General features: G+C 41.2%; 1 protein-coding gene across 1 annotated transcript in view; it reads left to right on the forward strand.

Moving 5' to 3' along the window:
* LOC123770240 (cytochrome P450 2L1) overlaps window positions 1-25,729 on the forward strand; it is a 43,570-nt gene that overhangs the window by 12,375 nt on the left and 5,466 nt on the right. The window contains exons 3-7 of the mRNA XM_045761903.2: window positions 1-86; window positions 10,984-11,117; window positions 14,232-14,450; window positions 20,076-20,275; window positions 21,168-21,282. The exon at window positions 1-86 is cut by the window's left edge and continues 14 nt beyond it. Of these exons, the coding sequence (XP_045617859.1) occupies window positions 1-86; window positions 10,984-11,117; window positions 14,232-14,450; window positions 20,076-20,275; window positions 21,168-21,282 (754 nt within the window). The remainder of the gene's footprint in view (window positions 87-10,983; window positions 11,118-14,231; window positions 14,451-20,075; window positions 20,276-21,167; window positions 21,283-25,729) is intronic.

Below are 25,729 nucleotides of genomic sequence, written 5' to 3' on the forward strand. Positions count from 1 at the left end.
CCGGTGCTGGGGGCGCTGATGCCCTCTGGGATCTCCATGGAGGAACACGCCACCAACCTCATGCAGAAGTACGGCGACATTTTCACGTAAGTTTAAGGCAGTGTTTAGTAAATTATGGTCAGTATATCTATATCTGTTTTGTCTATGTTATAAGTACATTGCATTAACATACATTAGTCAGCTTGCAGCAACAGTCGCTACAAATAGAAAGAGATATCTTATCCTCAGATGGCTTAGGCAAGTCGTCCCCCTTCACTGGACCCGAGTTATACAGCGCGAGGTTGGTGAAAGCTTTGGGAGCAAGACTTTGCGGGATGATATACATGCTGATATGTCCTCTCACAGGATGAGTGGCGGTGTCCATTGAACTCGCCCCTCGGGGCAAAAGATTCTTAAAGAATCTTTCTACTCGAGGACCCACGAACAGAAAACGGATCATCACGTCAATTTTGGCAGCCACTACCGTTTTTTAGTAGGACAGTTTTTTGGCCTTAAAGTGTTCGTCAAAATGCGACGTGCTATTTGGAGGACGGGTTAGACCAAGAGAGAGAGAGAGATGAACCATTGGCAAGTGAGGAAGAGCAACAGATGAAACACAAGGATGTGAGGATATACTTATTTAGCATAATAAACAAAACAAGAAAATAAAATGAAATAGACGAGAAGGAAGTAGAAGCCAATTAAAGCCACAACTTCAAAACTAGACATGAGAAGAGGCGTGTAGGTCGGACGTCATTGCATTAGATGACTGACAATTGTAAAAGATACTCTAGGAGCTGAAGCTGGATGCTGCGTGTACAGATAAGTGAGCACACATTCAGGAATATGGAATACAGTGTGATCACACCCCCGAGAGATTATTGCAGTAATGGCTACTAAAATTTGACTAATTCAAATAACTTGTGTTGGTCGGAGCAGTATTGAGGAGACCTGAGAAACAGTACTGAGAGAATGGAGGCAACTTGAGGAATCAGATAAGGAAAAGGAGCTGAGATAAAACATAAAACATAAACATTTACCGGTAAAACATTTGTTTCAGGGAATTCAACCTAGGTCATTGGGACTACGACCCCCAGGCGCTATTAACTCAGCCGCGAGGCCCCTAAGTCTGTGTGTGTGTGTACCCACCTAATTGTACTCACCTACTTGTGCTTGCGGGGATTGAGCTTTGGCTCTTTGGTCCCGTCTCTCAACTGTCAATCAACTGGTGTACAGGTTCCTGAGCCTAATGGGCTCTATCATATCTACATTTGAAACTGTGTATGGAGTCAGCCTCCACCACATCACTGCCTAATGCATTCCATCTGTTAACTACTCTGACACTGAAAAAGTTCTTTCTAACGTCCCTGTGGCTCATTTGGGTACTCAGTTTCCACCTCTGTCCCTTTGTTCGCGTACCACCAGTGTTAAATAGTTTATCTTTATCTACCCTGTCAATTCCTCGGAGAATTTTGTAGGTAGTGATCATGTCTCCCCCTACTCTTCTGTCTTCTAGTGTCGTGAGGTGCATTTCTCGCCGCCTTTCTTCGTAACTCATGCCTCTTAGTTCTGGGACTAGTTGTGGGAGTTTCTATTTTGCTTTCTCGACTGCAATGCGTACGTCGCCAATGTACATGTGGCAGACGCTTCACGAAGCTGTCGGAATCAGGAGAGATAATACGAGAGCAACCGTACAGGCCTGGAAGCAAGGTCGAGTTAGAGTCCTTGAGGGTCTCTTCTCAGACTAGCCTCACCTGGTCCTGGTCCACGTTGGTCCTTGGAATCTCCTCAATGATTTAACACTTTAAGGGACTCCCAGGGTCCTCATCACATGTATAGTTTAGTGACTTATGGGCAACTCGGTGTTGAAGACACCTAGAGCTGAAGGCTTGAGTAAATAGTTGTCAGTATTCAGAAGTGGTTCAACGGAAACACCGCATAAAGCTTAACAGTAGTTTATTTACTAACTTAACCACTAATACACAGGGTGCTTGACTTACTTTAGATTGGCGTCAGAAAGGCTATGGGTGCATTAGCGAGACTCTTGACGTCTGGCTAAACGACTCGTATCCACTCCTGGAGAAACACCTAACTTAACACGGTTGACAGCCAATCATTACCACGGCAAACCTAGCTGCCGGTGTGCAAAGGGTTTACAAGAGTTCCAACCGGATACTCAGGTAATGATGATATGCAATAAATAACAAATACACTGTCAATGGGACAGGCAATAACATGCACAATAATAATATCACACAATACTAGATGTGTGGTGTATGTGAAGCTCACATTCACAGACGAGTGAAATGTCGTGATACCACACAGATAAACACGCATACACCGTCGGGTGTCTTCACCTATACCTGTGTCAGGTATGAGAAGGTGAGAACTGTGGTTGATACCTCAGATCAACACAGACAGACACAATAAAACAATGACAAGATCTTGTACTTACAGGTAGGCTACCTCTCTTATTCATTCACTCACTCAGGCATATTTATGCAAGAACTCGTAGGTGGCCTGACAACTGGTTTCCTCATTATGACTTGAGACCATTGACGACAGGCTTTCCCACAAACCATATATGACAGGAGGGTACTCGCAGAAGGGCGAGCTGTATGTCTACAGACACACGCACACACTCTGGCACTGGCGGTGAGTAAGGGTGGTGACGTCACGTAGTACCGTGAGGCAGGGCGGCTGGTGGCTCAAGGTACCGAGGTACTGACGTACTAGCTACACACTCTGGACAGTGGTGGCTGGCAACTGCAGGTTATATGGTTCCATGCAGGTGCACTGTGGTAAAGTCACACACAGGTTACTTAGGCGGCGGCACTGCCTTAGTTCACTTTAGATCACTCGCAGACGATCTCCATTTGTCACCAGGGGTTACCTGATACCAGTCTGTTTCACTCTGGTGATTTGTCACTAGTCTTCTAAACAATATAATCACCGTCGAGATTCCGAGCAAGCGTTGGTATATCGAAAAGACGCTGAGTTTAACTTGACGATGAGGAATAGACAGTGTTCTTCTGTCTATTGGCCGATAGACAGAACAGGACACATCCTCTATGTAAGGGTTCCCTCACGTGAATGCCTTTGCCAGCGGCTGTAGGGCATCTCGTGGTACACAACACAAGGGATTACAATTTGACCAATGGCATTGCAGCAAAAGAGCGGGAACCAATCATATTGATCGTTCCTTGATCAGTAGCAGAGGTGACGTCATGACCACGTCATAGTTGTTATTCTCCATCGCGCTTGTTGAGGCTGACTCCAGAGGTCAGTCGCCTCGCTGGCGTCTCCTCTCCCTCTCTCACACTGGCACCTCCTATGTACTCACTGACCCTTCGTGGCAAGTATGCTTAATTTTCCTGTATCTACTTCCTGCCTGGACATACGGCAGCCTCCATATTATAAATGTATTCCCGGTTATGTGGGCATCCTGGGGACACCCAACATGACAGATTACTATCCAGGGCTTGATCTATCTCTAGTTTCGGGCCAGTGCGTACCCATATCCGCAGCCGGTCTCCAAGGTAAGCAGCCTCTGGTCGATAGGCTAATGTACTCACTGTACTCACTTCCTGCGTAGACATACGGCAGCCTCCATATTATAAATGTATTCCCGGTTATGGGAAAACAGAGATAGGGCTTGTGCACGAAATCGGTGCACTGTGCACTGCAATGAGCCATTCAAGTCAGCTGTGGGATAATCATGAGAGACCATACTCTCACACTAGCCTAGTAGCACATCTTTGAACTTTTTCAAGCTCCGCCTTGTGCTTGACAAGGTACGGGCTCCATGCTGGGGGCCGTATACTCCAGGATTGGTCTTACATATGTGGTATACAAGGTTCTGAATGATTCCTTACACAGGTTCTTGAAGGCAGTTCTAATGTTAGCCAGCCTTGCATAAGCCTCAGATGTTATTCTTTTGATGTGGGCTTCAGGAGATGGGGTTGGTGTGATATCAACTTCTAGATCCTTCTCTCTGTCCGTTTCATGAAGGACTTCATCTCCAATTCTGTATCCTGTGTTTGGCCTCATGATTCCACTGCCTAGTTTCATTACCTTACGTTTACTCGGGTTGAACTTTAGTAGCCATTTGTTGGACCATTCATGCTGTCTGTCTAGGTCATCTTGTAGTCTCATACTGTCTTCCTCGTCTTAATCCTCCTCATAATTTTTGCATCATCATCAGCAAACAATGAGAGGATTATTCTATACCATCTGGAAGATCATTTACATACATAAGAAACGGTATGGGTCCAAGGACTGAACCCTGCGGGACCCCACTGGTGACGTCTCGCCAATCTGATACCTCACCCCACAGAGTGACTCGCTGCCTTCTGTTACTTGGTATTCCCTTATCCAATGGAGTACCTTCCCTTTCACTCCTGCTACATCTCCAGCTTTCACACTAGTCTCTGGTGTGGCACTGTGTCAAAGGCTTTCCAACAGTCCAAAAAAATGCAGTCCGTCCACCCTTCTCTTTCTTGTTTAATCTTTGTCACCTGATCGTAAAATTCTATCAAGCCTGTAAGGCAAGATTTACCCTCCCTGAACCCATGTTGATGGGTTGTCACGAAGTCTCTTCTCTCCAGATGTGTTACTAGGTTTTTTCTCACAATCTTCTCCATCACCTTGCATGGTACACAAGTTAAGGACACTGGCCTGTAGTTCAGTGCCTCTTGTCTGTCACCCATTTTGTATATTGGTACTACATTAGCAGTCTTCCATATTTCTGGTAGGTCCCCCGTTTCCAGTGACCTACTATACACTATGGAGAGTGGTAGGCAAAGTGCTCCTGCACACTCTTTCAATACCCATGGTGAGATTCCATCCGGCCCAACAGCTTTTCTCACATCCAGCTCCAATAGGTGCTTCTTGACCTCATCTCTTGTAATTTCGAACCTATCTAAGGTCACCTGGTTTGCTGCCACCTCTTCTAGCGCCGCGACATCTCCCTGTTCTATTGTAAAGACCTCCTGGAACCTTTTGTTGAGTTCTTCACACACCTCTTTGTCATTCTCTGTGTACCTGTCCTCGCCCACCTTAAGTTTCATCACCTGTTCCTTCACTGTTGTCTTCCTCCTGATGTGACTGTGTAGTAGCTTTGGTTCGGTCTTGGCTTTATTAGCTATATCATTTTCATACCTTTTCTCAGCTGCTCTTCTCACACTGACATACTCGTTCCTGGTTCTCTGGTATCTCTCTCTACTTTCTGGTGTTCTGTTATTACGGAAGTTCCTCCATGCCCTTTTGTTCAGCTCCTTTGCTTTCATACATTCCTTATTAAACCACGGATTCTTCCTTTGCTTCTCTGTTTTTTCCTGTCGGGCTGGGACAAACCTGCTTACAGCCTCCTGACAATTTTGGGTGACATAGTCCATCATGTCTTGTACGGACTTGGTTCCGAGTTCTGTGTCCCAATGTATATCCCATAGGAATTTATTCATTTCCTCATAGTTTCCTTTTCGGTACGCCAGCCCTTTGGTTCCCAGTTCTTTTTTGGGGGTGATAATTCCCAGCTCAACCAGGTACTCAAAGCTCAATACACTATGATCACTCATTCCCAAGGGGGCTTCCAACTTAACTTCCCTTATATCCGACTCATTAAGGGTAAATATCAGATCAAGCAAAGCTGGTTCATCCCCTTCTCTCATTCTTGTCGGTCCCTTGACGTGTTGACTTAGAAAGTTTCTTGTTGCCACATCCAGCAGCTTAGCTCTCCATGTGTCTGGGCCTCCATGTGGGTCTCTGTTCCCCCAGTCTATCTTCCCATGGTTGAAGTCTCCCATGATTAGAAGTCTGGATCCGTTCCTGCTAGCCACAGAAGCTGTTCTCTCTATTATATTGATGGTGGCCAAGTTGTTTCTATCATATTCCTGTCTGGGTCTTCTGACATTCGGTGGGGGGGTTATATATGACTACTATTATAATTTTCTGTCCTCCAGTTGCTATGGTGCCTGTGTGTGTGTGTGTGTGTGTGTGTGTGTGTGTGTGTGTGTGTGTGTGTGTGTGTGTGTGTGTGTGTGTGTGTGTGTGTGTGTGTGTGTGTGTGTGTGTGTGTGTGTTTGTGCAAGTGCAATTCACCAAGTTGTGCTTGCGGGGGTTGAGGTTCGGCTCTTTACTTCCGCCTGTTAACCATCAGTCAACAAGTGTACACACTACTAAGCCTATTGGGCTCTATCATATCTACACTTAAAACTGTTTATGGAGTCTGCCTCCACCTCATCACTTCCTAATACATTCCATTTATTAATTACTCTGGCACTAAAAAAAATCTTTTTTAATGTCTCTATGGCTCTTATGGGCACTCAATTTCCACCTGTGTTCCCCTAGTGCGTGTGCCCCTTGTGTTAAATAAACTGTCTTAGTCTACCCTATCAATTCCTTTGATAATCTTGTATGTGGTGATCATGTCCCCCCCTCTTCTATCTTTCAGCGTCGTGAGGTTTAATTCCCGTAGTCTCTCCGCATAGTTCAAGCCCCTCAATTTGGGTACTACTCTGGTGGCAAACTTCTGAGCCTTCTCCAGTTTAGTTTTATGCACTCCATGCTCGAGCTGCATACTCCAGAATTGATCTGGCATACGTGGTATGCAAGATTCTGAATGATTCCTTACACAAGTTTCTAAAGGCCGTTTTTATGTTGACCAGCCTTACATATGCCGCTGATGCTCTTGATGTGGGCTTCAGGAGATAGGTCTGGCGTGATATCAACCCCCAGGTTTTTCTTTTCTCTCTCTCTCTCTCTCTCTCTCTCTCTCTCTCTCTCTCTCTCTCTCTCTCTCTCTCTCTCTCTCTCTCTCTCTCTCTCTCTCTCTCTCTCTCTCTCTCTCTCTCTCTCTCTCTCTAATATTAGAAGAATTTTATCTCCCAAATGATACCCTGTATCTGCCCTTCTGCTCCCTTAACCTATATTCTATCTTCATTGCATTACATTGGCTCGGGTTAAACTCTAACAACCATTTGTGGGACCATTTCTTCAGTTTGTCCAGGACTTCTTGAAGACGCATGCTGTCCTGTGTGACATCATGTGTTCCACAACCACACACGTGGTTGAGCTCTGGCTCTTTGATCCCGCCTCTCAACTTTCAATCAATCAACTGATTTTTTGATCACTCACTCACACCCAGGAAACAGCCCGTAGCAGCTGTCTGACATCCAGGTACCTATTTACTGCTAGGTGAACTGGAGCATGAGGGTGTAAGAAGCAATTTTACATTTGTTTGTGTCGCCTCCGGGGATTGAACCCGGAGCCTTAGGACTACGAATCCCGAGTGCTGTCCACTCAGCCGCCAGGCCCTGTGTGTGTGTAATATGTGCACAAACATATTATATGTGTTTGCATATGTGTGTGTGGTAAATAGTTCATTAAAATATTGATATGATACAAAAAATAGAATTGGAGTAAAGATATTAGACAATTAACGGTTGGCAGGATGAACAACCCAGCGGGTTTTCTTCGTATTGGGGGTTTGGTGATGTACATGCTGATATGGTGGTATGTCCACTCACAGGGTGAGTGGCGCTGCCCAATAAACTCACCCTTCAGGGTAAAATAAAAAAAATGACGGATAGAAAGGTGGGGTCCAAGAGCTGGCAGCTCGTTCTAGCAGGCACAAATAGGTACAAATACAAAGAGTTGAACATAGAGAGTGGTAGAGTGTGCAGGACAAGCACGTAGCCTCTCTAGAGAGCTATACAAGGGCGAGTCCTTGAGTTAACCCCCCCCCCCCCCCACCCTCGAGAGGGTATGCCAGCCTGTTTGTGTCACAACACTCTGCATCCTCTCTTACTCCTCTCTCACTCTCCCTTCTACCTCTTCCCCTCTCACTCTCCCCTGCACCTCGTCCTCTCTTTCTGAACAACATAATATAATTCATTCAATTAAATATAAATGAAGTCACTACCCCTAGTTTCCCTAATGGGAAAAAGAAGCACGACCAATATTTCTTCAAATTCATAATTTTTCATATTTGAAAGACTTTTAAGATCATATTGCGCCAGAAACCGCAGACATAATACAGTATTATGCTGTACATGTTGACGCCTCTCTAATGCTGCCCTTAAGTCTATTACAACAAATGACCAACAAAACTGGCCACTACCTCCAGCTGCCTAGGAACTGAGCCCCCGTGTGACGCCCATGGATGTAAATGGACAGTAAGAACGGCGTACAGCATCACTGCCAAGTTAAACCTGACGGCTGAGTGGACAACGCTCAGGGCTCAATGTCCTAAGGATCCGGGTTCGATCCCTGACGGAATCAAATAGGCAGTTTCTTTAACCCTGATGACCCTGTTGCCTACCAGTAGATAGTTACCTAGGAGTTAGACAGCTGCTACGGGCTGTTTCCTGGGAATGTGTGCGTGAAAATTAGGATTAAGAACTTGCCCGAAATGCTATTTATGCTAGTGGCTGTACAAAAATGTAGGAACATGTGGCTAAATATATATATATATATATATATATATATATATATATATATATATATATATATATATATATATATATATATACATATATGCCTAAATAACTCGCAAGCTGAAGTTTATAACTTTTTAACACTCAACCCACCAGGAGACTCGAACCCTGGCCCACAGAGTTGCAGGTACACACTGTATCCACTGCACTATACTTCAAAACCAGAAAGAGAGGTAGGAATTCCGGGGTATTTAACCCACAGAATTCCATTTTCTCGCAGGCAATGAGTTGATGAAGGACATCTGGTGTTCATCGAGCAGCACCTCAACATCCTCACAGAACGACATCACCTCAGCACCGAAACCAGGATAATCAAGAAACTAACAACGTTATATGGAGGACCTATGGCAATTTCACGACCAAGAGATGGCTTCCTAAACCTTGCAGGAATCAACCTCACTGAGGACCAAGTCACTCTCCTAAATCTGGGTATAAACTGTCACGTTATGTCCAGACCAAGTGAGATGGCCCAGAAAGTGGAGTTGGAGATCCTGTTGGACGACATATTCGACCTCGAGACACAAAAGAAGGTCACCACCAAAGACACTTTACAAGCAGAACTTATTGCGGAAGGAGGAAAGAATCGAGGCAACTACAGAAGCACCATACTGTCCCCCGAGCTCATAGCGGCAGCTAAGAGCCTTCATGAGAACAAGGAGATAGTCGTCAGGAGAGGTGACAAGTCGCCAATATATGTCATTCTTAAAAAAGACGAATATCTGGCGAAAATGAACATCATACTCTCTGACTAAACTAAATTCCAAAGGGTAACGAAGGACACTACAGCCGAATTAAAAGCAAAGGTCAACAAATTGATCGAAACTGTGAACGCCAAGAAATCTGGACTCCACCTGCTAAAGATTATTGGGGAATACAAACCTGGATATGCGTATGGAAATGTCAAGACACACAAGCCTGGAAACCCACTTCGGCCAATCATCAGCCAGATACCCACACCCACGTACAGACTGGCGATGTGACTCAATGGTTTGCTGACTCCTTATGTCCCTTGTGCCTTCAGCCTGAATTCTCCAAAGGAATTTGTTGACTTACTGGGGGGAACACGGGCCACAGGAATAAGAGCCTCGTTGGACGTGGAATCACTGTTTACCAACGTATCTGTGGATGAAACAATCGGGATGATAGCGGACAGAGTGTATCGTGATCCGGCCTGTACTCTTTTTGACATACCAGAAAACATTATAAGGAAACTACTCCAAGCTTGTACTAAAGAGGCACCCTTCTTGAGCCCGGATGGGCACATGTATACGCAAGTAGATGTGCCTAAATGCCTACAGCGACTGCCCAGACAGGTACAAGAGGAGTGTTGTTAACGCATATGTCGACCGTGCTCTCAGCCACAGCTCAGAATGGAAGCAAGTCGACGAAGAACTCGCAGGGTAAGGTACCTGTAGGGTAAGGCAGGTCCTAGTCAACAACGGCTTCTCCAATGGTTTCGTCGAAGACATCATAAGAAGGAAAGTGAAACGCCATGCAACCTCTGAAGAGACAACTAACACAACACCTATACCCCCTATTAGACTATTTTACAGGAACTTCTTTTCCACAGCTCATAAAATGGAGGAAAGGGTCCTGAAAGATATTGTTAATAGAAACGTTATCCCTACAGACAAAAATCAGAGGATACAACTGACGATTTACTATAAAACCAGAAAAACGGCCAGCCTACTCACGAGAAACTCTCCAGACACAAAGCAGAACGCTTTAAAGGAGACCAACGTCGTCTATGCCTTCAAATGCCCTCTTGGGGACTGTAAGCTTCAAAAAACCCAGTATATAGGCAAGACAACAACATCTCTTTCTAGGCGTTTAACGATGCATAAGCAACAGGGCTCCATTAAGGAACATATAATCTCTTCCCACAACCAAACCATCGCCAGAGAAATCCTAGTAAACAACACAGAAATCATCGATAGATACAGCGATAGCAGGCGGCTTGACGTTTGCGAGGCACTACACATTAAAAAGTCAACACCAGCAATCAACAGCCAATTAATGCACAACTATATTCTACCCACCTCAAGACTCCGCTCCAATATAGAAGCATCAAGAAATATGGACCAATAGGCTTTCTACAATCACTTCCATTCAATACCCATTGTTTCGTGTTCTGTCTTCAGCATGTTGGCCGCTGCATCACTAACTGTTCTTGCAGCTCTGTATATATATATATATATATATATATATATATATATATATATATATATATATATATATATATATATATATATTTATATATATATATATATATATATATATAAATATAAACCCACGGGGGTTGGGTCACCGTGCTGTACTCCCCTCCTCTGACTTGTAACCTGTTCCCTGCTCAAGTTTTCTGCATCTTCGTACGAGCCTTCCATCTTTTGCTTACCTGCCCCTAGGGTCTTTGATTCAGTTCGATAGAACCAACTCTATCACTATTAAGCGATATAGCAAACTCTATGGAAGGCAATGTTATCCCTATGAATGATAAAAATATATACAGGTGGCGGTTGGGGACTCGAACCATGGTCTTCCTCAACAATTTCCAGCTGATCAAGGAAGCCTTCTCCAGCCCTGACCTGCAGGGCCGACCTGACTTCTACACTTTAGACGCCTTCAGTAGCTTCAAGAAAATCGGTAAAGTTATACCAGCGTTTCATCTTCTTATAACGTCGAGAGGAGAACCCCTCTTTCTCGCTCTCCTTATATTACACCGTACCTCCCCTCTAGAGCTCACCATCGAGAGGTAACTGGTACCTGTGTACCACTTTTAAACAACGGAGTTTACCATGAATTAAGAAAAAAGTATCATATGACATCCCTGAAGCCAATAAAAACAAGATGGTGGGAGCATTAGGGTTTAAAGAGAGACAAAAGGTACTTGTCTCTTTAAAAACAAATGCTCTTACCATCTTGTTTTTATTGGCTTCAGGGATGGCATATGATACTTTTTGTACTTAGTTCATGGTAAACTCCGCTGTGATAGTAAGCTGGGAGAAATCCGATGTTAATTAGGCACGGGTCCTGGCTTCTAAACTAGTGTGTACCGGGGCTATTTGCCCCTAATTCTGTCGCTGCTGTGTCACTGCTAATGTGAGCACTAGTTTGCCTCAGTACACAAACTGTCATATGGTATTTCATTTTATTATATATATATATATATATATATATATATATATATATATATATATATATATATATATATATATATATATATATATATAAATATATATATATATATATTAGTATATTTTGGTAGCAGTCTTTCCTGTAGACATATATTATTAAATATGACCGAAAAAGTAAGATTAATAATTCTAACACGAATTTTCTCAATCTTTCGTACATTTCTTTTCACTGTTGGAGGTAAATCAAAAATCAATTCTCCAAAATTCATTTTTATTTCTAGTCTGACGCGACACGAGCGCGTTTCGTAAAACTTATTACATTTTCAAAGACTTTAGCTTACAAATACACAACTGAATAGAACTTACGCATCTCCGATTTTATATCTACATTTGAGTGAGGTGGATGGGGTGAGGTGGCATTAATAGGGTATTAATTTCATCAACACAAGACAGAACAAGAGGTGGTATTAATAGGGTATTAATTTCATCAACACAAGACAGAACACGAAACAATGGGTATTGAATAGAAGTGTTTGTAGAAAGCCTATTGGTCCATATTTCTTGATGCTTCTATATTGGAGCGGAGTCTTGAGGTGGGTAGAATATAGTTGTGCATTAATTGGCTGTTGATTGCTGGTGTTGACTTCTTGATGTGTAGTGCCTCGCAAACGTCAAGCCGCCTGCTATCGCTGTATCTATCGATGATTTCTGTGTTGTTTACTAGGATTTCTCTGGCGATGGTTTGGTTGTGGGAAGAGATTATATGTTCCTTAATGGAGCCCTGTTGCTTATGCATCGTTAAACGCCTAGAAAGAGATGTTGTTGTCTTGCCTATATACTGGGTTTTTTGGAGCTTACAGTCCCCAAGTGGGCATTTGAAGGCATAGACGACGTTAGTCTCTTTTAAAGCGTTCTGCTTTGTGTCTGGAGAGTTTCTCATGAGTAGGCTGGCCGTTTTTCTGGTTTTATAGTAAATCGTCAGTTGTATCCTCTGATTTTTGTCTGTAGGGATAACGTTTCTATTAACAATATCTTTCAGGACCCTTTCCTCCATTTTATGAGCTGTGGAAAAGAAGTTCCTGTAAAATAGTCTAATAGGGGGTATAGGTGTTGTGTTAGTTGTCTCTTCAGAGGTTGCATGGCGTTTCACTTTCCTTCTTATGATGTCTTCGACGAAACCATTAGAGAAGCCGTTGTTGACTAGGACCTGCCTTACCCTACAGAGTTCTTCGTCGACTTGCTTCCATTCTGAGCTGTGGCTGAGAGCACGGTCGACATATGCGTTAACAACACTCCTCTTGTACCTGTCTGGGCAGTCACTGTTGGCATTTAGGCACATTCCTATGTTCGTTTCCTTAGTGTAGACTGCAGTGTGGAAACCTCCGCTCTTTTCCATGACTGTTACATCTAGAAAGGGCAGCTTCCCATCCTTTTCCATCTCGTAAGTGAAACGCACTTCTTTTCCACAGCTCATAAAATGGAGGAAAGAGTCCTGAAAGATATTGTTAATAGAAACGTTATCCCTACAGACAAAAATCAGAGGATACAACTGACGATTTACTATAAAACCAGAAAAACGGCCAGCCTACTCATGAGAAACTCTCCAGACACAAAACAGAACGCTTTAAAAGAGACTAACGTCGTCTATGCCTTCAAATGCCCTCTTGGGGACTGTAAGCTCCAAAAAACCCAGTATATAGGCAAGACAACAACATCTCTTTCTAGGCGTTTAACGATGCATAAGCAACAGGGCTCCATTAAGGAACATATAATCTCTTCCCACAACCAAACCATCGCCAGAGAAATCCTAGTAAACAACACAGAAATCATCGATAGATACAGCGATAGCAGGCGGCTTGACGTTTGCGAGGCACTACACATCAATAAGTCAACACCAGCAATCAACAGCCAATTAATGCACAACTATATTCTACCCACCTCAAGACTCCGCTCCAATATAGAAGCATCAAGAAATATGGACCAATAGGCTTTCTACAAAAACTTCTATTCAATACCCATTGTTTCGTGTTCTGTCTTGTGTTGATGAAATTAATACCCTATTAATACCACCTCATGTTCTGTCTTGTGTTGATGAAATTAATACCCTATTAATGCCACCTCACCCCATCCTCCTCACTCAAATGTAGATATAAAATTGGAGATGCGTAAGTTCTATTCGGTTGTGTATTTGTAAACTAAAGTCTTTGAAAATGTAATAAGTTTTACGAAACGCGCTCGTGTCGCGTCAGACTAGAAATAAAAATGAATTTTGGAGAATTGATTTTTGATTTACCTCCAACAGTGAAAAGAAATGTACGAAAGATTGAGAAAATTTGTGTTAGAATTATTAATCTTACTTTTTCGGTATATATAATATATATATTTATATATATATATTATATAATATAATGAACACTAGGGCCGTGATGAGGGTTCGAACCTACTCGAGATTGAACAATGCAGATGTATAGCGACTATAGCGCAACAGCTGCAGCTTGTGTTCATTTGATATATCACGTAATTGTAATTTCTGTGTGTATTACATAAAATATGTTAATATTTATATATATAAATCTTTACTTCGTGCTACATACTCTAACTAATATAATGTGTTGGGGACCAGGCTTGTCCAACAGCACCGGCCTGACGTGGCACAACAACAGGAGGTTCTCCCTGCGTCAGCTCAAGGACCTGGGAATGGGCAAGTCCAGCCTGATGGAGGCCATCCAGAACGAGGCCGAGATGCTGGTAGAGGACTTTGGGAAGCACACAGGGACACCACAACCCATCCCCTGGTCACTCAATGTTGCTATCCTCAATGTTATATGGAAGATTGTCTCAGGTGAGTGGTGGTCTAAGGTGTTATTTTGGGGGAGATTGTAACAAACTAGCTGTTGTAGGCATGACCCAGAATGTTCGAGAAACCACGGGTAGGGACCTGACCCCAAACACATGGTCGCATCCCCGGGCGGGGGCGGGGGGGGGGGGGGGGGGATTGTCGGTGAAAATAACTGCCGCCTTTGTCCACAATTTCGTATAATGAATTATTCCACAATATTCAGTAATTTAGAGACATTACTCTTCATTCAAATTGTATAATATTCCTGTTTATAGTATCAAGAGTATCCTGATTGTTAGAATAATGAGTTAAGTCACCATCAGTGACGTCACGAGCCGGGACTAGACCTCGGCGCGGAACAATTTGGCCGACCTGAGATCACAGGTCATCAGAATTTCCCCGTCCACTATTTCTCAATGGTCAAATAGCCATTTTGTAATCAGGAATAGGCCTTCCCTAAGATGCTTGTGTAATTAACTTCAGTTAAAATAATTCAACCAATCTGGGTCATTCAGTGCAACAGAGGTTAGTTGTTAAACTTAAGCCTTGCTAGTAACTTAGAAAAACTAGGCGGAAGAATACTCTGCTCGGGCTCCTGGGTAGAGGAGCATCAGAGAGGAGAGAGTGTGGATCAGGAGCGACAAACGGAAGGTGGCCACTCCACCTCTCGCCCAAGACCAGCACAAACATCTAGCTGGTCGCCTCAAGGTAGAGTGCTATAAGAGTTTGGTATAGGGCAGTAGTTCAACTCATGGCTTTTCACATCAGGGAGTGCTCAGTTTAGGGAGTGCTTTGATTTTAGATTTGATTTAGTTTTGGAATAAACCATTTAGCTATTAAATTGTCTTTTTTATTAATTTCCATTTTATGTAATATGTGTTTTGTCCCGTACCACGTGGGTAGCTCAGAGGCCGAGTTGAGTTGGTCGCCGATTCTAACACCGAATAAGAATTCATTGTCCCTTTGATTGTTAATTAATTCCACACTTACAGATATCCAATTCATATATTACTAGTGGGGATCAAGCCCCAAAGTTCATTGATTAGCATGATCGATCCAGACCTCGATCATTGCTCAGCGTTACTGGTCTGGTGGTGGCAGCACAAGGCGGATCTAGAGTTTTGCTAGAAGTCGGTTTCTACGACATAAGGTTGTAGAACTTTAAGTCGGTCAATAATCTTTAGTCCACGTGGCGTGGGGTCGGCTCAAGTAAAAGTTTGGGGTCCCTTGGTAGAGAGTTAAAGTAGAATACGGGTACAGAGAGGTGTTAGTGAGGACGAATACCCGCCCCCCCCCATCTTCCGTGTTTCAAGATAATCCTGCGCGGGTCTTAAGCCTCTGGCTGCCCCGCTATAAGTGTTACTTGTTTCTGTCTTACTTAAGCAATGTATGACTATTTATGACTTGTGTGTTGGTTTCAATAAGATTATGTACAATATTAACAACTTCTGCGATGATAAATCTCAGATGGAAACATTATTTAGTTTGTAACTCTGCACTATGTAAGATAAAGTTCCAGTGGTCTGTCGGATATTTCTCTACAGTGTTGACATTTTCTCACTCTTTTTCTGGAACTTGTAAGACTATTTCCCATTCACATGTGTATCCAGTCCTGATGTCATTGTTCCCATAAATTATATATATATATATATATATATATATATGTTTCATTGAATATGACCGCATATTCTGTATTTATTATTTTCTGGTTTAGGGCTTCTATCCCTCTAACTATTTTCTTAGCATCAGGGCTTAATTGGAATAGGAGTTCTCCAAAACTCATTTTCGTACTTTTAAGGTGAAGAAAAGAAGTGATTTACTATAGAGTGTATTACACTTATTTGTATAATTTGCACGACGTTTCGAACCTCCATGGTTCATTCTCAAGTGAACAGATCTTACAATACTAGTTGATTTTATACCCGCATTAGGTCAGGTGATAATACAATGAAGGTGAAAAACATGGGGGATACATAAGGGATAAACATAGGGGCTGCAGAAGGCTTATTGGCCCATACGAGGCATCTCCTATCTAAACACAAGGATTAATCTTTGTGTTTAGATAGGAGATGCCTCGTATGGGCCAATAAGCCTTCTGCAGCCCCTATGTTTATCCCTTATGTATCCCCCATGTTTTTCACCTTCATTGTATTATCACCTGACCTAATGCGGGTATAAAATCAACTAGTATTGTAAGATCTGTTCACTTGAGAATGAACCATGGAGGTTCGAAACGTCGTGCAAATTATACAAATAAGTGTAATACACTCTATAGTAAATCACTTCTTTTCTTCACCTTAAAAGTACGAAAATGAGTTTTGGAGAACTCCTATTCCAATTAAGCCCTGATGCTAAGAAAATAGTTAGAGGGATAGAAGCCCTAAACCAGAAAATAATAAATACAGAATATGCGGTCATATTCAATGAAACATGTTTGAAAGAAAACCTGCTGCCAGTATACACCAATATATATATATATATATATATATATATATATATATATATATATATATATATATATATATATATATATATATATATATATATATATGTCGTACCTAGTAGCCAGAACGCACTTCTCAGCTTACTATGCAAGGCCCGATTTGCCTAATAAGCCAAGTTTTCATGAATTAATTGTTTTTCGACTACCTAACCTACCTAACCTAACCTAACCTAACTTTTTCGGCTACCACACCGAACCTAACCTATAAAGATAGGTTAGGTTAGGTTAGGTAGGGTTGGTTAGGTTCGGTCATATATCTACGTTAATTTTAACTCCAATAAAAATAAATTGACCTCATTCATAATGAAATGGGTAGCTTTATCATTTCATAAGAAAAAAAATTGAGAAAATATATTAATTCAGGAAAACTTGGCTTATTAGGCAAATCGGGCCTTGCATAGTAGGCTGAGAAGTGCGTTCTGGCTATTAGGTACGACATATATATATATATATATATATATATATATATATATATATATATATATATATATAAGCCTATACTTGCATAAACCACAAGTGAAGATTAACAATCTTTGGACAACACCCACCAGTGGGCCTCGAACCCAGAAAGCACAACTACCCTCGTCATGCCCACCTCGTCATGCTCTCACTTGTCTAGTGCCCTCGGGAAGTGGAGATATTTGAGGTGTATATATATCTCGAAGTCTCTACTTCTTTTGTAGGGTCTGATGGTGTAGTGGGTTAAAGCGTACTAGTTATGGCAGCTACTGGAAGGTAGTTGTGCTTTCTGGGTTTGAGGCCCACTGGTGGGTGTTGTCCAAAGATTGTTAATCTTCACTTGTGGTTTATGCAAGTATAGGCTTATATATATATATATATATATATATATATATATATATATATATATATATATATATATATATATATATATGTCATACCTAGTATCCAGAACGCACTTCTCAGCCTACTACGCAAGGCCCGATTTGCCTAATAAGCCAAGTTTTCATGAATTAATTGTTTTTCGACTACCTAACCTACCTAACCTGACCTAACCTAACTTTTCTGCTACCTTTTATTTTTTATTTTATTTTTATTTATGCATATACAAGAATGTACATAAGGAATGTGAGGATACAAATATGGTAATTACAGTCTTGTAAAGCCACTAGCACGCGCAGCGTTTCGACCTAACCTAACCTAAACTATAAAGATAGGTTAGGTTAGGTTAGGTAGGGTAGGTTAGGTTCGGTCATATATCTACGTTTTTTTTAACTCCAGTAAAAAAAAATTGACCTCATACATAATGAAATGGGTAGCTTTATATTTTCATAAGTAAAAAATTAGAGAAAATATATTAATTCAGGAAAACTTGGCTTATTAGGCAAATCGGGCCTTGCATAGTAGGCCGAGTACGACGTTCTGGCTACTAGGTACGACATATATATATATATATATATATATATATATATATATATATATCAGAACCCGGCCATGCGTTGCTGTGGCTCAGCAACCTTCCCTGTCCCCCAGTCCTCCCCACCATTCCCCCTTCACCCGTCTCCTCGGCCTCCCAACCATTCCCCACTCCACCATCCCCTCTTCCTTCCCATCATGACCCACTTCCCTGTCCCATTGTCCTCCCCATCATTCTCCATTCCCCCATCCCCTCGTCCCCACCATCCCAAACTCCCCTGTCCCTTCCTCCTTCCCGACTATAACCCCCTCCCTTCTCCCCTTGTCCTCCCCACAATCTCTCATTTCCGTCCCCTCGTCATGCCCACCATTCCCTACTCCTTCATCCGATGCCTTTCCAAATGGTCTGATGTTCCCATCAGAAAATTGGGAACATCAAGTGATCTGATGTTCCCAACACTGAAATATAAGAAAAACAGTTAAAAAATGAAAGGAATTTATGAAAAAAATAAACTATGCTCACAAAATGAATGGTATTATAAACAACACAGCTCAATTCCAACACAATTCACACAAAATAATTAAATCTAAATGAAAATAAATCAAAATCTATGAAAACTCAATTTATCAATGGAATCAGAAATATTGAAATGGATTGTAATATATTTAGTATTGCATGTGTGTTGCGTTTACATGAAACAGATGGCGCTGTTTTTCAAGAAAAACATAGTTTTACCTGTCACAGGTGTGGCATCTATACTTATACGTATGAAATGAACAGTAAGGTAAACAACACAGCTCAATTCCAACACAATGTCACACAAAATAATTCAATAAAAAGTTAAACAAATCAAAATCTATGAATATGTAATTTATCAATGCAATCGGAAACCTTGAAATGGAAATTGTCACATATTTAATAAACTGTGAAAGTTGTTAATATGTGCAAAAGATGGCGCTGTTTTTCAAAAACGCATGTTTTTACCTGTCACAGGGGTGGCATCTATATAGTAGGTATATTAAAAGACGCGCCCATTCGAATGCAACGTTGTCTCAAAATTTCAAAGCAATCGGTGAAGTACTTTTGGAGATTACAGGGTGTGTTGTTCTTACAATCAACAGATGGCGCTGTTTAAAAAAAAAAAAAAAAAATTCTGTCACAGGTGAGACATGTATATAGTACATACATAAAAAGAGGCGCCAATTCGAATACAACGTTGTGTCAAAATTTCTAAGCAATCGGAAAAGAGGTTTCGAAGATTTCCCTCACATGAAAAACACCTGAAAAACACAGTTTTTCAGAATTTTTTTTTACCGTCACAGACGTAACTTCTATATAATATGTATATAAAAACCTGGCCGGATGCGAATGGAACGTTGAGTGAAAATTTCAAAGCAATCGGTGAACAACGTTCGGAGATTATCGGTTATGCACAAACGAACATTTCCATTTTTGTTTATATAGATGATAGATAGATTAGAGGGCAGCTGGAGGCACCAGATGTCGCCTCTACACTGTTACATGTAAACAAACTGCCCAGCTTTAATGATTTATTGAATGTTCTTCCAAGGGTCAGACTAATCATTTCCTTATATCGTTTTAGGAGCCTTAAAAATTGTTTGCCTGAGACTGAGAACTTGTTATTTATTTAACATTATTTCTGTAATAATTTAATCATTAGTAACTTATTTATCTGCACTTGTGCAAACATTACTATATATCTTCCCCCTTCCTCCCTGACCACCTGCAGATATCCGGTTTGATGTGGACGACCCCAAAGTTCATAACTTCAACAAGCTTATCAATGAAGCCTTCGACCTGTCACAAGGCGACAATATTTTGTTTGACATGTACCCTTGGCTCGTCCCAATTGCTCCTACCTCTCTCAGAAAACGACTTGGAATAGAAGATATGCTTCGTTCATTTTCAGAGATCAGAGATTATGTATTGGTGAGTGTAGTATCTTTGTCTCAAATGGTACCCCTAGTATGCATTTCACATGGATGAATGTCCTCATTTTCTAGATGAACTGAAATTTTGCTCCCAACTACCCTATATGTCACATGTGTCTCGATAAAATCCTCAGTGAATTTGACTATCATAGACCACCTTATTGTGACTCTGCTTTGTACTGGCATCCTAAGGTCTCCTATAACATGCTGCATATCTATTCTGGTTTAGAACTTTCTTTGGATAATTACTTCTGCACCCTCTCTCAGTTGGTGGTGGTTGTAGTGGTAGTAGTGGTGGCAGTAATAGAGGGAGAAGTAACAGTGATGATGGTGACAGTAGTCGCAGTACTATTAATATCTGCTACTACTATCACCTACTACTATACTGTACTGTACCACTAGAATTGCAGAATGCCTGTACTCTCATAGTCATGAATGACTTCAGAACCTCTGTGCTCACCTGCTTCATGTCAAAACACATGCACCATCATAATTGGCATTAGAACACAAACACCATCAGGGAACTTTTTTTTATTATACAGCATTTCCACGTACATTGTACGATCATTTGTCTCGAGATTCAAGTGCTTAGATCTGTGCTTAAGAGTGCTTCACAAAGTTGTTTTTTACGGATCTTTATTCCACAGCCTCTTGTTGATTTTGTTTTGTGCCACTGTTACTCTCACTTGACAATAACGGTGGACATTTTAGCAGTATGACTTATTAACAGTCAGACAAGTGTTGCGACCAACTCGCCACGGTTTACTACACCAATTGTAAAACCCTGCTCCAGAAAACGTGCATTACCATCATGAATCTGGAGAAGCTATTCTTGACTATACAACACATGCACTCGCCTCTAACATGTGCACTCTTCATCCTGAGTACAGAGAGTGGTGGATGAGCACGAGGCCACGGTAGACCCCAACAATCCTAAGGACTACATAGACAAGTACCTGGTGGAGATGGCAGCACAGCAAGGCCACTCAGAGTCTACCATGAGCAGTGAGTGGTGAAACTTTACCTTAATGTTTATCTATTTAATGCAATTGTGTCTTTGATAGCTGGCTTGTTATCAGTATGTGGTACCTTCGTTTACGATTCTAATCCGTTCCCAGAGACGCGTCGTACACCAAAAAATCGTAAACCAAAACGAATTTCCCCATTAGAAATAATGTAAATTGAATTTATCCGTTTCACACACACCGAAAAATATTAACTTAAAAATACATATTATTCCAAATCCCACTCATATTTTGTTCTACAGTACAGTATATATATTTTACCTTTACTGACGACTCTTCTTGGCATATGGAAGACTGTGAGGAGGGGGGGGGGGGGTGTGGAGGAGAGGTGTTAGTGATTGGAAAGGGAATCCCCCTGCCATTATAACATCAGGCAGTGATGACATTTCTGGGGTACTCTCTCTCTCTTACGTTTTGCAGGCATACCACTAGCACCTGGTTGTGGCTCACTGCTTGTTTGTCTCAACAAGAACCGGTCCATAGAGACCTGGTTCCTTACGTCTCCTTACATCTTAATACATGTCTGTAGTGAGGCTTCACAATATAATTTAAAAGGTGAAGGCAACAGACTACTGCAGCTTGATTTGGGTGAGTCAAACCCTTCCCTGCTCGCCTTAAACTCTTTCATATCTGCACCACCTTTCATCACTGCACCACCGGGGGCCTGAGAGCTGAGTGGACAACGCTTCGGATTCATAGTCGTGAGGTTCCGGGTTCGATCCCCGGTGAGGCGGAAACAAATGGGCAGAAATTCCTTCAACCTGACGGCCCTGTTACCTAGCAGTAAATAGGTAAATAACATGGGAGTTAGACAGCTGCTACGGGCTGCTTCCTGGGGGTGTGTAACAATGACCGGGCCGCTGGGACGCTAAGCCCAGATATCATATAAGATAACCCCAAGATAGATCACTCTTTCCGGAGGATTTCTTTATAAGATCTCCATGCAATATCCTTGTTTTTGAACAAATGATTGCCTCTAAAATGCTATCACCTGCTAAATGCTTGTTGTTTATCCAAATTAATAATAACTTTTCTACATCTTCAAGTGTTTGTGTTTGTTTGTTTCGTGATAGTTGTTACGCTTTTTGCCCCCTTAGCACTCAATGTCCTTTTTCTTAGCATTTACGGTGGATATCGTAGACATAGATTTGTTGTAATTGATTCAACAACCTTAATACCATTTTCATGTTTACAAATAATCTCTTGTTTTGTTGACCAAACTACACACTAGAAAATGAAGGGAAAACGACATTTCGGTCCATCCTGGAGTCTCGAGCCCCCAGCAGCACGCGCTCGTTTGACCCATAAACGGATCTTGCAACCTACTCTCGCACAACACAACACATATATGCCTTATTGCTTACAGTCACTAATTTGCTTATAAATAATTACATGTATGACATAATCCAAGCTAATTTTTTTCAGGGCACTAACTTTTTCTTTCAGTTTTATTAAACAATAGAGATTTTATAAAAAATTTGACAATATCCTGAGTTACTTTACAATTTATTTAAATATTTTAGATTTGTTTTATTATTTTAATAAAACTGTAATATCAATACAAGTATAGGTTCAGTATTAATTGTAATATCTTAACATACTAAGAAGGTTAGGTTAGGTTGTGGTTTTCTATTCAACTTTTCAAGGCAAACTTAAATATTCACAATAAATTAGTATGTCACATATGCACTTATTCATAAGCAAGATATAGACTGTAAGCAAGTGCGAGAACGGGTTGTATCAACAGACGTCATATTCCAAGGAAAACGTCGTACAACATTTCAAATTTTATGATGAACTTGACGACGTATAACAAAAAGTAATCGTACTCTAGGGCAGTCGTACACCAAGGTACGCTGTACTATTAACCCCATTCTTACGGTACCTGAGATAAGGTATAATACTTCACTGTCAATAAGTGGTGTGTTATTAATGGTATGCATTTTGCTTGGGCAGGCGAGACCAATTGAGACCTAAAGGACTACTTATCACTGAACATCTTTCCTCGTCGTCCCTCAACCAACATCATCTTCCCTGCATACGAGTTTCAACAAGGAGTCCTAAGTGGATCTCAGAACACTAACTGAAATATTTAAGAAGTCCTTAAAAATTTTCCCAATTATTTTCACCATGTATATGTATATATGTACATATACATGGTGAAAATAATTGGGAAATATATATATATATATATATATATATATATATATATATATATATATATATATATATATATATATATATATTAAATATATATATTAAATATATATATATATAAATATAAATATATATATATTAAATATGACCGAAAAAGTGAGATTTATCTCAGTGCCATGCAACCTCTGAAGAGACAACTAACACAACACCTATACCCCCTATTAGACTATTTTACAGGAACTTCTTTTCCACAGCTCATAAAACGGAGGAAAGGGTCCTGAAAGATATTGTTGATAGGAACGTTATCCCTACAGACAAAAATCAAAAGATACAATTGACGATTTACTATAAAACCAAAAAAACGGCCAACCTACTCATGAGAAACTCTCCAGACACAAAGCAGAACGCCTTAAGAGACCAACGTCGTCTATGCCTTCAAATGCCCACTTGGGGACTGTAAGCCTCAAAGAGCTCAGTATATAGGCAAGACAACAACATCTCTTTCCATGTGATTAACGATGCATAAGCAACAGGGCTCCATTATGGAACATATAATCTCTTCCTACAACCAGACCATCTTACTTTTTCGGTCATATTTAATAATATATGTCTACAGGAAAGACTGCTACCAAAATATACTAATATATATATATATATATATAGAAGGGGTACCACCTCTGGTGCAAATGTAGGGACCCATAGCCTCGGAGAAGAAAATAAAGAGTACTCAGAGAAGACCTTGTGGATCCTCACTGAACACTTTGATATTTTCTTCTCCTACCACCCCTATTCTTTTGTTAAGTGTGTATATTTATCTAACTTTATTTGAAAATGTCATTACACAAAAAAAGTTACAATATTGATTACATACAGGGTACAAGGCTGCTTGTCACAAGTTGAATAGCTCCTCCAGCTCCTCAGATGGCGGGCAGGAACCATGGATGCAGTGAGCATTTCCTCTCTGGATTGCCACACTAAGGCGCTGAAAAAGAAAACTGGCAGCTCTGGGGTCTCTAGTTGTTTCGATTAGCTTAGACCCCAACTCCTTTAAAAAGCTAGCAGCACTTTTACCCCAGGCACCAAGTGTCTCTGAGGCAATGGGGACAAAATTGTAGTGGTGCTCAAGGTCTCTGTATTTACGTGACTTGGCCGCTTCCCGGTGATTGGCAGCTCCTCCTGCTTGTGTAGCACTGAAGTCAACATAGGTACTGGCCAAAGTTGAAACGCAAGTGTAGTCCCACACCAACTGTCTACCATTCTTCCAGGGGTTCACCGTAATTCCGTCTGGGCGACCGACAGGCTCATCAGAGTTGCGGGACATTAGGTAACGGGGCTCTCTCTCTGCTGGACAACCGGCTGTGGTAAGGCTCCTCTTAATAATGTCATTAACCTCGCCGTGTCTTGCATGCCATCCTCCCGTCCTTTGGCAAAGAAGGCCATGCCGTCCGTATCTGTCGGCCTCTGCCTCGCCGCAAATACACCTGTATTTGGTGTGGATTGGGGCAGCTAGGCGGAGAGCCACGGCAATTCGGAGGGCCTGCGGTGTGAGACGGGTGCCGGTTGCTGACATTGGGGTTGCTAATAGGAAATCACCTGCATGGGGAGCTGCTACAGCTCTAAGTCGGGCAGTGTCATGTGGTGTTGTCGCAGCTTCTAGCAAAGTTGCAGCTTCTTGGTCGGCAATGGGGCGATCCCAGCAGGATTGCTTATGGGCTTCAGAAGGCGGTGGTTGGGGTGCTGGTCCTGCGAGAGAGACCCATTTGGTTGTGCAGTATATATATATATATATATATATATTTTATATATATATATATATATATATAATATATATATATATATATATTATATATATATATATAATATATATATATATATATAATATATATATATATATATATATATATATATATATATATATAGACCCATTTGGTTGTGCAGTATATATATATATATATATATATATATATATGTCGTACCTAGTAGCCAGAACGCACTTCTCAGCCTACTATGCAAGGCCCGATTTGCCTAATAAGCCAAGTTTTCATGAATTAATTGTTTTTCGACTACCTAACCTAACCTAACCTAACTTTTTCGGCTACCTAACCTAACCTAACCTATAAAGATAGGTTAGGTAGGGTTGGTTAGGTTCGGTCATATATCTACGTTAATTTTAACTCCAATAAATAAAAATTTACCTCATGCATAATGAAATGGGTAGCTTTATCATTTCATAAGAAAAAATTAGAGAAAATATATTAATTCAGGAAAAC

This window comes from Procambarus clarkii, chromosome 42, assembly GCF_040958095.1.
Source record: "Procambarus clarkii isolate CNS0578487 chromosome 42, FALCON_Pclarkii_2.0, whole genome shotgun sequence".
In the NCBI taxonomy this organism is placed as follows: domain Eukaryota; kingdom Metazoa; phylum Arthropoda; class Malacostraca; order Decapoda; family Cambaridae; genus Procambarus; species Procambarus clarkii.